Source organism: Musca domestica, unplaced genomic scaffold (genome assembly GCF_030504385.1).
Source record: "Musca domestica strain aabys unplaced genomic scaffold, Musca_domestica.polishedcontigs.V.1.1 19, whole genome shotgun sequence".
Classification (NCBI taxonomy): Eukaryota; Metazoa; Arthropoda; class Insecta; order Diptera; family Muscidae; genus Musca; species Musca domestica.
This window is the reverse complement of record NW_026712245.1, coordinates 13,841,718-13,858,372: the sequence shown is the minus strand read 5'-3', so window position 1 is coordinate 13,858,372 and position 16,655 is coordinate 13,841,718. Positions and strand designations below refer to the sequence as shown.

Here is a 16,655-nt window from a genome sequence, read left to right as displayed (position 1 = left end):
CCAATATTCTTAAAAAATAAATCGCTCAGTCTGCGTGTCAGTGTGTGTATGCATGTCAGTGATTCGGCGAAATCCATTCCAAAATCAACAATAACCATTTTGTCGAACAAAATTGATGTGGCAATTTCAGTAGCAACAACATGCGCTGCACATTCCTTTCAAAACGAAAAAGAAAATCAATTTTTTGCCAAAAACCATTAGCCCACATGAAGGCATTCGTTCAAATTATCTTCGTGCGGTTGCTGTGGGATTTTCGAAAAATGGATTATCTACTTTTCTCCTTTGATAGAGGAAAGAGGCAAGGGGAGCATACGGGAGAATTTTCACGAATTGCCCAACTGGATTTGACCACTTCTTTGAAAACGTTTAGCACGCCGAGATTTTTCATGGCAGCTAATCGAAAGGAAATAATTTCATTTTCTTTAATGATCGAATGAATGAATGAATGAGCTAGTGAACGAACGACAGAGGGTGCATGGACTATTTATTAATTTCTCTTTATATTTGGGAACCTATGATTTTTCTTTTGAGTCACAGTTATCGAAACTCTTTCGACACACATCATCCATATTAATTATCGTGCAACCCTTCTCAAGCGGAGGTTTTTCACGTTTAGTATATAAGAAATGAGCAGAAGGTGGGTGGCCGACATACATACATATATAAAAAGAAACATATGTTAGTATAGTTGTAGTAAATTTTTTTAGTAAAGGGAGAAGAACTAACAACTCAAATAAAATTGCTGTATTTTATAGAATCTAACCAAAAAAAATCTTGGCTTTGTTACTCCACGTTTAATGATAGTACATATTCAATTTCTCAAATTTGAGAATATAATTTCGTAAGTTCGTTCTGCCAAGAAATATCTGTATATCAAGGGCCAGGATAAGTCATATTTAGTCAATTCGATTATCCCTATATTGTGCACATGCTCTTGAATCATTTAAATTTTAATTTCTCATATTGAAATGCTTCAACTCAAATAATCAGTCATGCATATTGTCGCGGAATGCGCTCAATTAATTTGGTGTTTTTGTTTTTTTTTATACCCTACACCACATAGTGGTAAAGGTATTATGTCTTTGTGCATTTGTTTGTCATAGAATCACTTTTTGAGTCGATTAATGCATGTCAGCCCATCCGGCCATCTGTCCAAGCATTTTTGTGAACAAAATTCAGGTCGCATTTACTATCCGATTGAGATGAAATTTTCCAAATTGGGCCAACGACGAACCCTAGATATTAGGGAGAATCGGTTCAAATTTAGATATAGTTCCCATGTATATCTTCAACCGATTTCGGGTTAATTGTGCTCCAAATGACCTGAATTTTTGGCCCATCCGACCGAATTCTTTGTAGAAGCAAGTACATCAAATTCGGAGAAAATCGGTTCAGATATAGATATAGTTCACATATATATGTTTCATCGGATTTGATGCTAAAGTTCCTCACATGCGTAATATGCACCCCACAAGAATAATATTTGGTACCAGATATCAGATGCAGCTCAGAAATAAGTGCCTAAAATTTTGTCAAGATCGGTTCAGATTTGGATATAGCTCCCATATATATCTTTATCCGATTTTAGTTTTTTCGTGCACCAAATAACTGATATCAGCCCAAATTGTGGAACATCATCCCGAATTCAGTCTAGAAGTAAGTACATAAAATTTGGAGAAAATCTGTTCAGATATAGTTATAGCTCCTCTATATGTTTCACCCGATTTGGGCTTTTAAGTCACTCACATGCGTAATATGCACCGCACAACAATGATGTTTGATACCAGACATCAGATGCATCTCGAAAAAACATTTGCCAAATTTTATTGAGATCGGTTCAGATTTTTATATAGCTTCGATAAACATCTTCATCCAAATGGTAAAATCAGGTATAATATGAAAAAATCTATTCAATTTGGGTTAATAACACATTTATCGTGAGCAATAACCGTAAAATTGCTCACCATATATATATATTATTAGCCCAAATAGGATTTTACCAATTGGTGAAACTCCGTCCGGTATACCTATTGCTCCAATAAATATTTTTTAATATAACAGTGTTTGGCTTGCTTGTTTGGGATACCATAGTATTTTGTTGTTGCAAAATCGTCAGGTAAAATCCCATTATTGTTGTTTTTATAAAAACAGATCATTAAGCTCGTCTCGAAAGAGAAAACAAACACATAAATCATAAAACATATGATCTTCGCCTTAACAAGGCAAAACTTAAAAACAACGTTTGTTTATGAGTGGAGAACGATGGTAATGTTTACCAGGGGGTAAGGCAGGGAATACCTAGGTTTCGGAAAGAGCCACCAATCCTCATCAGTTCCCTTGTTTCTTGTCTGGGATATTCTCCCCAGAAGTTATTTAAAAAATAACTTCTATGACAAAAAACATTTTTTACCCAAGTGACGAGATCGTAAGCTCAATAGAAGAGGAACAAAAGAATTACATAAAACTAAAATTCTTTTGGAAAATCTTCTAAATCTTACAACCGCACTTATAAACATTTACATCTTTCTCCACTTGTTATGCTTTCGTTCAACCTGAACGAAGTAACATAACCATATAATAATTTTTAATCAATCATGCTCAATACAGAAATTTTATTTGGTTCATAGGTGGCATGATCTACTTCAATAAATTCCCAATATACTCTACTAAATACGCAAATAGGGTATCATATTGTCGGCCCCGCATGACTTTTCACCTTTCCATACTGGTTTTATATTAAACTAAGCCATGTAGACAAGCAAATTTGCAATATTAGGGTTCGAATATATGTGTCGGATGTCTGTGGAGTAATGTAAAAGTTTGAAAATACGATCATGTACTGTCAATTCTTCCAATGCTTCTTGAATTCCCTTTTAAATCAAGTATTGCAAGAAAGTGCAACAAATTATTAAAAAAATTTAATAACAAAATAACATTTCTGATGTGTTGCAAATGTTTCTTTCTTTCTGCGATACTTTCATTGAAGTGACAAGTTCTCATTCCTTCATTCACAAGAAGATTCCGAGAAAAATTTACTGGATGAGAGGCTGCGAGTTTTGTATTGAGAGTTAATCGAACAGAACAATTGCCAGTCGAAGTTAATATTAACACATATGTGTACATATAATTTAATGAAAATAAATAGAAGCAAACATACACACATAGATGTATAAACGCAGACATGTATAGCGTCCATACAATTGTCTAGCTATCGTTTGGATATAATATTCTGTTTTGTTGGTACATATTTTTGTTGTTCCAACCTTGTCAATCAACGTGTACGAACGAATGCGCCGAGCTATGAATTGTTCATATTCAAATGTGCCATAAACTGTCGCATTGACTTTGTACGTAATCCATCCATCCATCAGAATTACCACAAGCATTTGATAACATTTTTATTTTTCGGTTTTCATTGGCGATATGTGTGAAACCGACGCCACCCCTTGGCCTCTTTGCCATGCACTTCATTGGGAGAGAGACGTTTTCATGCCCCCGTAGCTCAAGGCAGTTCACATTTTCATGGAAATTAAGATTGTTCGTTTTTCATGATATATTTTCAAAATCACAAATGCTTTACAAAGGCAGAGTATCACATATTTGAAATAATATGATATGGGGATCAGTCGGATCGGCCTGCTGATCGATGAAATGATTAATTATTGTACAGTGAAACTATTTAAATATGTCACGTAGCATATAGACAATTAGTATAAAATTATTATGTTTGTTTTACTGCGTTGTTTTGAAGGGAGTTTGACATTCAGTATTGGTACAAGTATCTTAGAATGGATATTGCTTAAACCCACCTTGTCCTATACTTACGTTCTATGCTATTTGTCAAATTTAGAATAATTTACAAAAGCTATACGAATGTATGTGTCGAGGTATGAATTGTTCATGAGTGGTGTTCAAAAAGGAGTTCTGGTTGAAAATACATTTCCGTGTTTTTTTTTTTTGTTTATAACTAATGTTGTTTGAAGTCTTAGCAATTCGCCATTGTGAGAGGATTAGAAACCTCTCGACCTATTTGTAAAGGTTGCAGCAGATTGAAATGAGTTTAAAAATCGGCCAACATTTTTAAATTTGTATTGTTTTATTCAATAAAATATGTTCTAAACTTAAACCTTTCCAAAGTGGTGCTACATCAATGTCCTTCCTGAAATCAGTGATATGAATCTTTGAACAAGTCGATTCTTAAACTTTAGTTCGCGTAGTCCGTGTTGGACATATCCAAGATGAGGAAATCTGAAGCTCCGACCAAAGGCCAGCTACTTGAAAATAGTATCAACTTTAGAAAAACTTTTGTTCGCGTAGTCAGCTAGAAAATCTTTTTTAATCTGTATTTTGCACACCGAGATGGGTCAACTATCCGGGTACCTTTGTGTATCCTTCAAGAAAATCTAATTTCGTGAAATCAGGGTAAGAATACCTACTTCCCAAAAATATTTTATTTTTTCCGAATGTTGCTTAAAACAAATAGAACCAGGAAAAATTGAGAAAAGTCTAACAATAATTTAATTTGAAGGTTGTTGTGACAGACAAACACTCGCAATGACTAAGTCTATTTTTGCTTTACTTTCTGTAAATGACAATGTTGCGTGATTTTCGTTCAAATTTTCGAATATTTTTCATGTCTTCAGTGAAGGAGTCATTAAATAGCCCCATGCCAGCTGTAAATTTACGTCATTCGCTAATAATAATTTTGGCAAAATCTTCAAGAATGGTGTTGTGTATGTGAATGTAGTAAGACCTAACAATTAAAACTTGTTATCGTTTAACATACAATCGACGGAGCAATAATCAGACAGTAGATGAACCCAAACAATTTCCAAAACCATTAGAGAATCGTCTCATAATGTGAGATTGCGTGACGCCGAACATGTACTGTAATATCGTCTGTCTGTTTTTGAGGCTTACTGTGTAGGGCACATCTAAATCTAAATTTTTGTAAGTTCCTAATATCAGGGTATAAAAAGTATTAAATAGAACAATAGAATAGGAGAAATTATCGGTGGGAAAATATGAGGCTATTACTTCATATACATTTCTTTTTTTTGGAAACTGGCATCGATATACGAACAGGCTGAAGCTCATCACTGAAGATATGTATTCAGTCCACGCTAGCGTGAAGTAATGAGACAAGACTACTATTTTGAGAGTAAGGAGCGTTAAAGGGTGGCATGTGAAAATAAATTGAAAATTCTTTTCTAGTATTGAAATGTGTTCCAGATGAATAAGATAGTAGTAACTTTCTGTCGCAGTGATATTGATATTTGCAAATTTATTTCGGCCGCACATAACTATGAGGTAGTAAAGGGGAGCAGGACTTTAATAGTTTCATCAAAGAATACTTCTCAGCAACCGAGAGCCAGAATTATGTTAATTGCTCGTGATTGAAAGTATTTTTCAGTGACGTATCTTCCGATAAATCTTAGCTGGTTGGGAAATATATAAGAAGAAAGGATAATGACATTGTAAGAGGTCATTAGGGATCTAATTTTCTTTCTCTTATCTATATATTAACGACCCTAATATTGAAAGACTTTCATTGACAATTTACTGTAACACCAACAAGGTTGTTTTAAAAACTCTAAATCCATTCTGTTACCAAAACAGTTCAAATCTCAATTTACGAGTGGAATATAGGAGACTTCCTGTGGAATACAGGAAATTATGCAGGGCACATGGGCGGGCAATGAAAATTGTGGTCCACAAAGATATCGTCAAGTGCAAATCCATTGCGCGGTGAGTGACCTATGATTATTTTTATACAAAAACAAAATGTGTTACCCACTTCACCAGTTTGGGCCTGCCTGCGGTGTAATGAAAACAGTTTTTGCTTGCATAAACAAACTGAAGTTTATATCTCTGCCAGAGTAAATATTATGTTTAAGAACGTTTTGTTATTGCTGCTGTTGTGGTTGTTGCTGTTGAAACAGTGCATGTGGTTGTGTTTATTCATGGAAGTAGCCAAATATTGGTTTACCCACTTGACGAAAGATTAATCGATACAAAGGCAATTCCACTTCGAATATGGAAAGCCAAACATTTGTTGTTTTTGAAAATGCAATTACAAGTCCCATCCCGTCACTCGACTGCGTTTGCAAAAATATTACAAAATTTTTAATGATTTTAGAAAAAAGGATGTCTGCATAAAATATTTGAACGTAATTCTAATTGTTGAGGACAATACAATTAAAATGGATTAAAGACAAGTTAAACAGTGTCTGTCGGCTTAGCTGACAGATATAGATGTTCGATTATTTAAATATGTTTTGACTGCTGTTACAATCATTCGTTCCGAACAAATGGGTCAATATTATCCATTTCGTATCGAACCTAAATATATGTGATATAAATACTGCGACGTGCCAGGTTTGGACTATATTGATGGCTCCCTTCAATTTATATGAGATGTGTGATAATTTTTAGGAAATGTTAAAATGTGCGTGAGCTACGAGATATAGTCGACCGAAGTATTCCATTTTCACAATTCGTCTAATAGTGATAAAAAAAACTGGTATGGGTAAAATTACAAGAAAATCGAAGTCCGATCTCTACAATCTTTATAACAGATCTTGAGTTAATAGAAGTATTGATATGTGATAATTCTGAATGGAATCGGATATTAATATGGCGTTTTATGGATATTCAAAATTGCGACCCTTTTTGTGGGGAGGTACCAGAAGGAGTGGACTGATATATTCCATCTTCACACCAGGGTTAACAAAAAAATAATCTGAAGTGTGTCATTTGAAGGCAATAGAACTCTTAGATCACGTTTTATAATGCAGTGGACCAATATTGTCCATTTTCGCACCCGACCTGGCACTGACGCAAATAATAGGATTCGCAAAGTTGGAGCAAAATCGGATTATCCTTTCTCTTTCTATGCTGTTGCTCTGTTTCTTTTTAATTTCGACAATATTGCCCGATATTGCCATCTCCGGACTCGATCTAAGTTTGGCAATAATATGTCGATGTGTCATGTTTGGACCAAATCGGATACACCCTTCGAGAGTTATCGTGCGCACCAGCCAGGCACACAGACGGGCATCGCTAGATCAACTCCAAATATCCTGAAACGGATTTGGTCCATAGAGATCTAGGGTCTAAAACCGTCATTTCGACTAGGAACGTTTTCACCATATCAACTGATATATACCCTCCAGCCAGAATGACGTTTTACTACGCAATGCTTCCTCGCACATGTTCGTAAACGGATGGGTTTAAGGTAGGATATAATTCACTTTAGTGAATGGAGAACTTACAACAATATCTGGAAAGATAACTGAAGAAAGAACAAATGACTCCAATCTTATTGTGACATTCATGTTTGGGAACCAATTTTCCGCATAACAGACATACATCGACACCTACATTTTGCGTGTATGTTACACACAGAATCGCAAATTATTTAAAGACAAAATAAAATCATAGCATGTTTCATGGATATGATGTAGCCAAATATGCCTTCATTTCCCCCATTCAGTTTTGAGAACAGCCAAAAGGGGTCTTTTGTCTATCTGGCTCAGCGCCACATTTCATTTTGTGTCTGGGGTTGTTACTAAATTAAAAATAACGTCTTTCCAGCCATCTACTCCAAATGTTTTGTTTATTTTTCAGTGACCAATCGACATCCCTCGTCCTTCACACACCATGTAGGACGAGCGATGTAAATTGTATCGTTAACGCTTGGAAAATGATTTTTGTTTTTATTTTTAGTTACGGCTGGGTGCAGCATTCATCTTCGTGTCTCCTTTCATTTATTGCCCTTGTATTGACTTTCAGCCAGTGGTGCTTATATTTGTCCGGAAAAGTCTGGCAATGGGCAGACGAAAACAAAGCAGGATGACGATATGGTATTGCGAAAAAGGGAGTGTTTTAGAACTCTTTGGCGTAATTAAGTTAAAATAGAAGCTTATCTGGGTCAACTATCGCTTGAAATGTGGGAACGACACGACAGAATTAGCATTTATAGTCTTCAAAATAAATTGAACTGGATGTAATAGTGCGAATCTGAGCTAATTTCTAAATTGGGAGCGGCACATTAGAAATGAATTTGTTCATTTAGTAATGAATTTTCATCACACAATCAATATCAACATGCCGGACAAATAATAGTGCTTTATTTATTCTTGGGAATCTTAAGAAATTTTCCTCTCAAGCGGATGGAAATCAATTGTGAAGACATTGATGAAAAAAAAACTGCCATAGAGAAAAAACAAAAAAAAAAAATTGAATTAGGGTATATAAGTTAAAGTTCAACCAAAAACTTACGAATTTGGATCCTCCAGATTTTAGTATATACAACTATACGAAAAAAAAAATTAACTCAAGTCTATCTGTCCTAGAATTTCTTGTGGTGACGAAGTCGAAAAGTGTGTCCGTATTTTTGACTAGAAAAATAAATTTATGTCGGGGGTGTATTTTTATAGCCAACCTTTAACAGGAATTAAAGTAAATATTTTAACATAGAACTATGTTTGTTCTCCTGCATTTAATTTTTTTATCATAAAGACAAGTTTTCAATCGACACACATTATTGGCCTTTTCTTCTGATTCTAGCAAATTTGTTTGTCAAAAGTGTTAAAATTGAAAAAAAAATTGTATTTATGAAAGTTCTTGTACGTCTGCTAAAAATATAAACAAAAAATCACATTTTACTATCAAATAAACATTGTCCATTGAAATGTCCAGGTGCAGCTAAGTAAAAAAAAAAAAAAAAACAGCTACGGAAGTTGTTTTTTATCAGCAGTTAATGTGCAGCCAAGAACTAGGGGAGTAAGCGAAATAACTGCATGTGGGTTTAGACGAATATTGCGAAATTTCGGGATATGTTTCAAATACGTTTAATTTTATTTGAACGTAGTCAATTTATATGATTATATAGTCATTATTCTTGTCAAATGTCTGTCGGCGATTGTTAACTTTTCACTTTAATTATTATTTCTTATTTTATCATTATCATATTATGAAAATGTGTTATCTTTTTGGTAACAATCGATACTCGTTTGTAGAATTTGCAATAAATATGTACGAATGCATAAAATGTCCATCCTATTCGGGCTGAGTGTCAGCTCCCAAAACTGACGTGTTAAATTAACATACTATATCCATGGTATTGCTTGGTATTATAGCCGAACACTACCATGTCGTACAATCGAATCTCCTATCCCATGAATCACGATAAATCTAATCACACTGTCTACCTTAAATTAACCAACTTAACCGCACAGACGATATCAGTTAAGCCAAAAAAAAAGACAAAAATGTGTAACTATTTTGGTTGTAGACACAGCGATAAGTATGTATGTCTGTACGTGCGCCTTGCATTTATCAGTGAAGTGGAAGCTCTCGAATTAACCCCACTGGAGCACAGCCAGCTGGTTGTTTCCTCAATGAACAGCAGTAGTTGGCACTTAAAAGCTTATCAGTCAATTTGTAGATAATAGAGGTAACGTTTTGGCGATATTTTGTATTGGCAACGCAAACAATCGCGTACGGCTGAAACGCTTTCGCCGGGAAGAGGATTTTCTGTCGTGGAAAATGTACATGGAAGAATATGTTTACATATTGCAAACGAGTAAGGAAAGTACGGGAGAGACCAGAGCTACTCGTATTTAATGAACGTTATAATTGGAAATTTGAGCGAAGTGAATAATTCCAAGTACTATCCTTGTTGAATGAGTATTACAGCTTTTCTTATTCAACCAACTATCCAAATACACCAGGACTTTATTTCCATTTAAATAAAATTTGGAAATTCTTTCAAAAATATATACTTGTTTAAAAAAATCAAAAATTTACATTTTTCAATATTAAGTTTTTTAGAACCTCCATTATTATTTTTTCTTGATCAGCATAAAATTCCAAGTAAAGATAGATTTATGTATAGTCTGGCTAGAAGAATTGTTCATATAGGTCCACGCTTCCTATATCCCTCATACCAGTCAGCCAGATCCACCACTGAACAATTTCAACTTTAGGCGTAATAGGCAGGATAAAAAAAATAAAAATTTGAAATTATAAAACGTATTGCTCAGGGTGAGATAAAAAAATCTGCAACAAGGCCAAACGCCATCATTTTTACATTTTTTTTAAATTTAATGAAAGAAAGCTAAAATATGTCGGAAATAGCTTCAAATTTTAGAATGAGTTTAGATTTGTTTGAACGTTTAAATTGGGAATTTGAGCGAAGTGAATAATTCCAAGTACTATCCTTGTTGAATGATTATTACAGCTTTTCTTATTCAACCAACTACCCCAATACACCAGGACTTTATTTCCATTTAAATAAAATTTGAAAATTCTTTCAAAAATATAAACTTCTTTAAAAGAATCAAAAAATTACATTTTTCAATTTTAAGTTTTTTAGAACCTCCATTATTATTTTTTCTTGATCAGCATAAAATTCCAAGTAAAGATAGATTTATGTATAGTCTGGCTAGAAGAATTGTCCATGTAGGTCCACGCTTCCTATATCCCCCATACCAGTCAGCCAGATCCACGACTGAACAATTTCAACTTTAGGCGTAATAGGCAGGATAAAAAAAAATAAAAATTTGAAATTATAAAACGTATTGTTCAGGGTGAGATAAAAAAATCTGCAACAAGGCCAAACGCCATCATTTTTACATTTTTTTTAAATTTAATGAAAGAAAGCTAAAATATGTCGGAAATAGCTTCAAATTTTAGAATGAGTTTAGATTTGTTTGAATTGGTAACCTTTGGCACCAAATATGGCCTTCAACGGCCAATGAAACCGTTACACGCTGCCCGAATGTTGCTCTGCGGTATTTTGGCCCATTCCCGGCGAACCGCTTGCTTGAGGTGATCGAGACCTTGGTATTTTATAGTGCGAACCTTGCTTTCCAAAATACTCCAAACACAACATTCAAACGGATTGGTATCCGGAGACTTTGGTGGTCATTGTGCGATGGAAATGAAGCGAGGAAACTCATTTTGTAACCATTCTTGGGTCGCGTGTGCTGAGTACGATGGTGCTGAGTCCTGTGCCAATGTCCAGGGTCTGAGGCCAAAATGTTTGCGTGCCCAAGGCTTAAATACACCCTCCAGAATATTTTCGCGATAATATTCGGCGTTTATTCTGATACCACGGTCGATTAATACGAGCGACCCACACCATCACCATGGCCGGCGGTTGAGTTCTGATGGCCAACCGAAGCTGCACTTTTTCAGCTGATCTCTGTGGCAAGTAAACATGATCATTTTGTTTGTTTACAAACTGCTGGACAACGAATGTAAGTTCTTACACTTTTTGGAATTCCAATGGCTTTACACCTAGTTCATTTTTCAATATTTGCCGAATAAGTTCAGCTCACGAGCCTCCCGAGCGACGCGGGTTTCGATAAAGTCGCTTCTTTACATTTCGAACCATTTCTGCTGATGTTGCTGTTTTCTTCCGTCCACTTCCTTGACGTCGTTCTACGCTACCAGTATCAAGGTAACGAGCGATGGTACGAGACACAAAGGATTTATTCAGATTTAAATGCTGGAGTGCTTTAACGATAGCCAATTTTTTGTTTTCCAGCCAAATATAAAGAAATCACACAATCACGCTTGGATTCTATCGCGAATAACTTTTTTTCTGGAAAATTCTCACCAAAATGCTTTTGTACACTTGTAAACGATGCTGTCACTGGAATAATTTTAACAGCTGTTGGACTAGTGGAAATGCCAGCAGTCTGAAGTTGGTTGCAGTTTTTTCATCTCACCCTGTATATTTTTTATTTTAATTGCTGCACATCCGTAAGAAATTGTTCCATATTTACGGTCTTTTTTGAGTATTTGTATTCATAATTAAATTAAACAATTAAAAAAATTGACTTTTGACCAAAGGATTTGCACCTGACATCATGGTGCAATGTTTTGCTTATTGTAGTAAACTATCAGCTTGAGTCCACATAATAACGGTATCAGGCATTGGAATAATTCAGAAGCCTGTAAATATGCTACGAAAACACTTGTATTAAAAAAACGAACAAGCAGCTTGATGGTTTGGCCAATGGCAGTTTTTTAGTCACAATGGAAGTGCTATCATTAAGATTATGAAAACATTGGACGAAAGAGCCACGCTGTATTAAGGAAGCCTCCCATAGACACGGTTTAAATTTAGATTTGCTTCTACTGTGTCGGAAACATCGGTGACCACAAAATACTTGGAAAGAACAGCGCTGAATAGATAACCGTGGAGATAACATCAAAAACCCTTTTGTTGTGAATTTCAGTTTCAGTTTAAGCTGCTCGTTCATGCCGTTTTTTTTTGTTTTGTTTTGCCTTTCGGTAATGTGTGTTAAATGCAAATTACACACACACACACACACATACTTATATGAAAATGTTTACACGTCATTGATTTATTGATTATTATCAACCAGAATGAACAGTGAAAATCTGAAGATACAGATATCTATGGTGCGTATGTATGAGTAGTGGAATATGTGTGTGTTTGTGGTGTCTGGTAAATTGTAAAAATGGGAAAAGGCGAATGGTGTCAGGGATGTTTTACAACAAATTCTCGCTGATAAAATAGCCGTGGATTGGTTTGTTATGCAAAATACCTCGACATGTTTCCAAATCTTAATATATGCTGACTTGAAAACATTTGGAAGCAGATACCGGTAGGGGTTCAAAAGGTCCAATCAGTTGATGTCATCCCACTTCCATATTTGAAAGGAGACAAATGTTAGAATTTACACACATCACATATACGGAAAGTATTGTAAGTCTATAGGACTTTGGTCGAACTTTATATGAAACCAAACAAGAGTGGTTGCTAAAAGCTGGCTTTTTTAGAAGACATCTTATGTATTCATGCTTCCATCACAGCCAATGTTGACTTTTCAACCTTTTTGCGCTTAAAAGTATTCAGTTCTATCAAATATCAATATTAAAAAACAACTTTGTTGATATTGTATTGTGGTAGTTTAGTTCAATATTTTCTGTCAAATTTATGCGTACCCACAATTTGTGTGCCAAAAATAGCAGATATAATTCAATGATTAAAAAATAACAGATCGTGTCTACTCAAACACATGTGGACATATAATAATAAATATTCGTAAATAGAGAATTAGTTTAGTATGCATCTACAAAATTTATTGGACACTAAGTGCCATTTCAATTAATTCATTTTGGAGGAGCATGGCAGTTAAACTTGCCAGTATGGAACACTTAAGCATGACACCGACGAAGTAACATAAAAATTGGCTTGTGTCTATTGTACAGTACTAAGGAATCCAACCACACATTCATGAATTTTCTACACCTATTCCAAATATAATAAGTGCTACATGTTGTGCGCTTCCCTTTTGTCAAAATCTCTATATTCCTATATTTTTTTTTCTAGCCTGTAGTAACCTTTTAGCAATAATTTGATCGGTATTAATTATATAACATGACTATGTCCAGACATGGACCTATCCTGAGATTAATTTTATTTACATTGTGTTTTACACGCTACAAACCTCTGTACCAAAAATAATATCGATCACATGTCTATAAATAATTCTGACACACCTTCTTGAGCCAGTTGCACGGTGCAGTTGCCGTGGTGTCCGCCACATACGCTGGGTCCATATCTTCATTAAGTCTTCTTAATAAACACGGATAGCGAAATACATTTTTGTAATTGGTTTTCATTTCAGGTTATGAACAATTCGAAACTCTAACCCCAAATTCTCTACATCCTTTTTGCTTTTCTAAGCAGCAACTCGAACATTTTAGAAATTCGATACACCTTAAGTATAACATTTGAAAATCCCTGGCCTACATGACAAATAGTAAATTATGTCTCAAACCTCTTTGAAACTTTTCTTCCTGCAGGCCGATCCTTCGGGGGAAAACCTTTGTGCACCCCTGTTTTTTGGATTGTGTATACATCTCAGACAGAAAACGCTTCAGTTTCACAACATTCAGCTTGTTTCAAAGCACGCCTGTTCGTGCTGCCTGTGCATTGCTCTTCTTTATTTCCTCTTTTTATACGAAACGGAAATTGCTGAGGATAGGTAGTAGGAAATGTATGCTGCCATTGAGGTATCTGCTGATAACATTTGGGGATATTTGAGGGAACGTATACCAGTGGAACATGACAACAAGGTTATTTCGAAATTAAGGACAAAACGTAATAAAATCAAGGAAAGCAATTTGAGAAAAAAAGTTTCAGTCCCTGGTATTTAGGAGCAGTTGTTTGCTGTTGGATTTCTCAGTACAAGCTTGCTAATAGGTGTGCTTTCCGAGTGGAGGGAAAATGCAAAAATGTTTGCTTAATTTCCAATTGTGTCCTTGCCGTTTTTGTTAGGCTTAGGTTTTGTTGAAGATGGAAGTCGTCTTTCGCATTAGTGGGGGAAAGGAAGGTTTTCCTTCAAGTCATCTGCCTCTTTTACCACCATGTTTTTTTTCGGACATGAGTGATGTTTTAACACAATGCTGACATCAAATTTTCACTTTCCACCACATATTTGCGTAATTGGTTTCCTTTATGTCCCTGTTCACAGGTGTTCGCATCTCTCTCAAATTGTAAACAATCGTAAAAACTTATTAAATATATTATGGCGATGTTAAGAAATACAAACATATTCACCATCGTTGATGACGAAAATTCTTCTAAAAAACTTCCATTCAAAATATTTTCGAAGCATGAACAATGTGTGTGTATGACAAAACAAACAGATTGAAGCAATTTAAAAGAATAACTAAATCGGACTAATTCTCGTATATGATTCCAAGTTGTTGCAATCCATAGTTGTTATCAGATTCGGATTGGGTTATTTAGTACCATCTTGTTATTTAAAGTTTCCTTAGTGTAGCTTTAAAGAAGTCATTTCGGTGTAACTGACAACTCTCGTTCTTTTACTGGTTTTACCATTTAACCACTATTGCCCAACTTTAGATCTGTAGTTAAAACGAATAATGCAATGCTTTCCATTGTTAAGGAAACTGGGATGTAATTTGGAAGTAATAATTATTATTTATTAAAATGTTGTCCATGTGCGATATGTGAAGTTTGTGCGTGCATCGAAAACTGATTTAACATTTTACTCTAGAGTTACTATTACTCCTAATGTTTACCCTTTTTGTGGAGGTACAAAAAGTGGTGCGTCAATGTTTTCCATGACAGCTCCTGACATATGTTTGGCATAAATATTAGCACAAACCAAGTTTAGACTATCCCGGATACTCGTTTCGGTATATATTAGATACATGTATGACTTTTTTTGAAACTTTGTGGGTTATGTATCAAAAATAGTGGACCGATAAATTCCATTTTCACATTAGATCCAATATAGATAGAGCTATAAGAACGCATACAAATTTCAAGAAAAATTGACATCGATTTTCCTCATGCAGGTCCACGTCTTCGTATAGCCCACGTATAAAGTTCATCATTAAAACGATATTTTTGAAAAATGTAAAGTTCCTTCCAAATGGTTGAAAGTTCGGCCCGGCCCCGACATTAGCTGCTTTTTTACTTGTAGTATTCTATGAGGAAGGTATATGAATGAGTGCATCAATATTGCCAATTTTCCATCCTGACCTATTTCTTATCTAAATTGTTAGATGTTTGAACTAAATCGGGTAAACCTTCACTTATGTTCACACTTGCTCTAATATAAGTTTAGGCACATTTCGGCCGTACAAATGATCTATAGTTGTAAGGCTGTAGTTGTAAGGCTGGGGGTATAAAGAAGGATTGTTTTAGATTGCAAAGATTACTCAATGTGAATAATATTGTGGCAAATTAAGAATATGCTTTTCAATAATTTGCTCCATTTAGTCTAACATTAATTGGATAATTAGTTTGTGCTTGTTTTTATTGTTATTGCTGTAAAAATGTTAATTAACTTATGTTTTTTTTCTGTTTGGCTTTTCTTTTCAGATTTCATATAGAAAAGATTTGAGTCAGATCATATAATTTATGCAGCCCCAGACACAGATATTGCTGCTGCTGCTTACTTCAGTGCCTGCCACAAGTGATCGATTCATGCATCCAACCGACAATAGGACAACCCAAAGGCATTTGCACAATTGTTTCGCAACCACAAGCATATTTCAATATTGACACTGGCAGCGGATGTGTCGTAATGGTGTTGTATGAAAACAGAACACCGAACTGAGTCAAAAGCAGAGTCCGCGTTAAGCTAACTGTAAAGTTGGTTGGCTTGGTATTTCTGGGGCGCAACTGCCAGCGTTGCTATAAGAAGGTGCACGAAGGTGAGGCGATAAAGAACAGGGAACATGTTAAACACAGGCACATACGTATCAACTGGACCGGTGGAAGTATCGCAGTCTTTGCAGGACGGAGAAAAATTCATAAAATGGGATGATGTAAGTAAAATGGTCAACCTTATGGAAATCGTATCAATTGTTTCGGATTTAAAACCTGTAACGGTTTTGATATTAATTCAAATACAGAATACACACACACACTGAGATGAAATGTAATTTGTCCAGACTGCAGTAGTCTCAAAGTACATTATTTACGCATTACGAATTAATTTTCACTCCTTTTTAAGTTTACCTACTTCAAGTAAATATTCTTACATACACTCATTCACCTAACGAAATGATAAGAGGGAGAGATTCAATACACCTATTGATACGGTTAAATACATTGGCATATTTATAGG

The 16,655-nt window shown here is 35.1% G+C and overlaps 1 protein-coding gene across 5 annotated transcripts in view; it reads left to right on the top strand.

The window, feature by feature from the left end:
• The window catches only part of LOC101896046 (1-phosphatidylinositol 4,5-bisphosphate phosphodiesterase classes I and II), a 55,334-nt gene that overhangs the window by 4,151 nt on the left and 34,528 nt on the right, over nt 1-16,655 (top strand). For all 5 annotated transcript variants that reach the window (XR_002194022.2, XM_005177515.4, XM_011298272.3 and 2 more), the window contains exon 2: nt 15,905-16,353. Coding sequence is in view for 4 of the 5 variants with exons in the window: in XM_005177515.4 (XP_005177572.1) it covers nt 16,264-16,353 (90 nt within the window). In the remaining variant the exon portion in view is untranslated. The remainder of the gene's footprint in view (nt 1-15,904; nt 16,354-16,655) is intronic.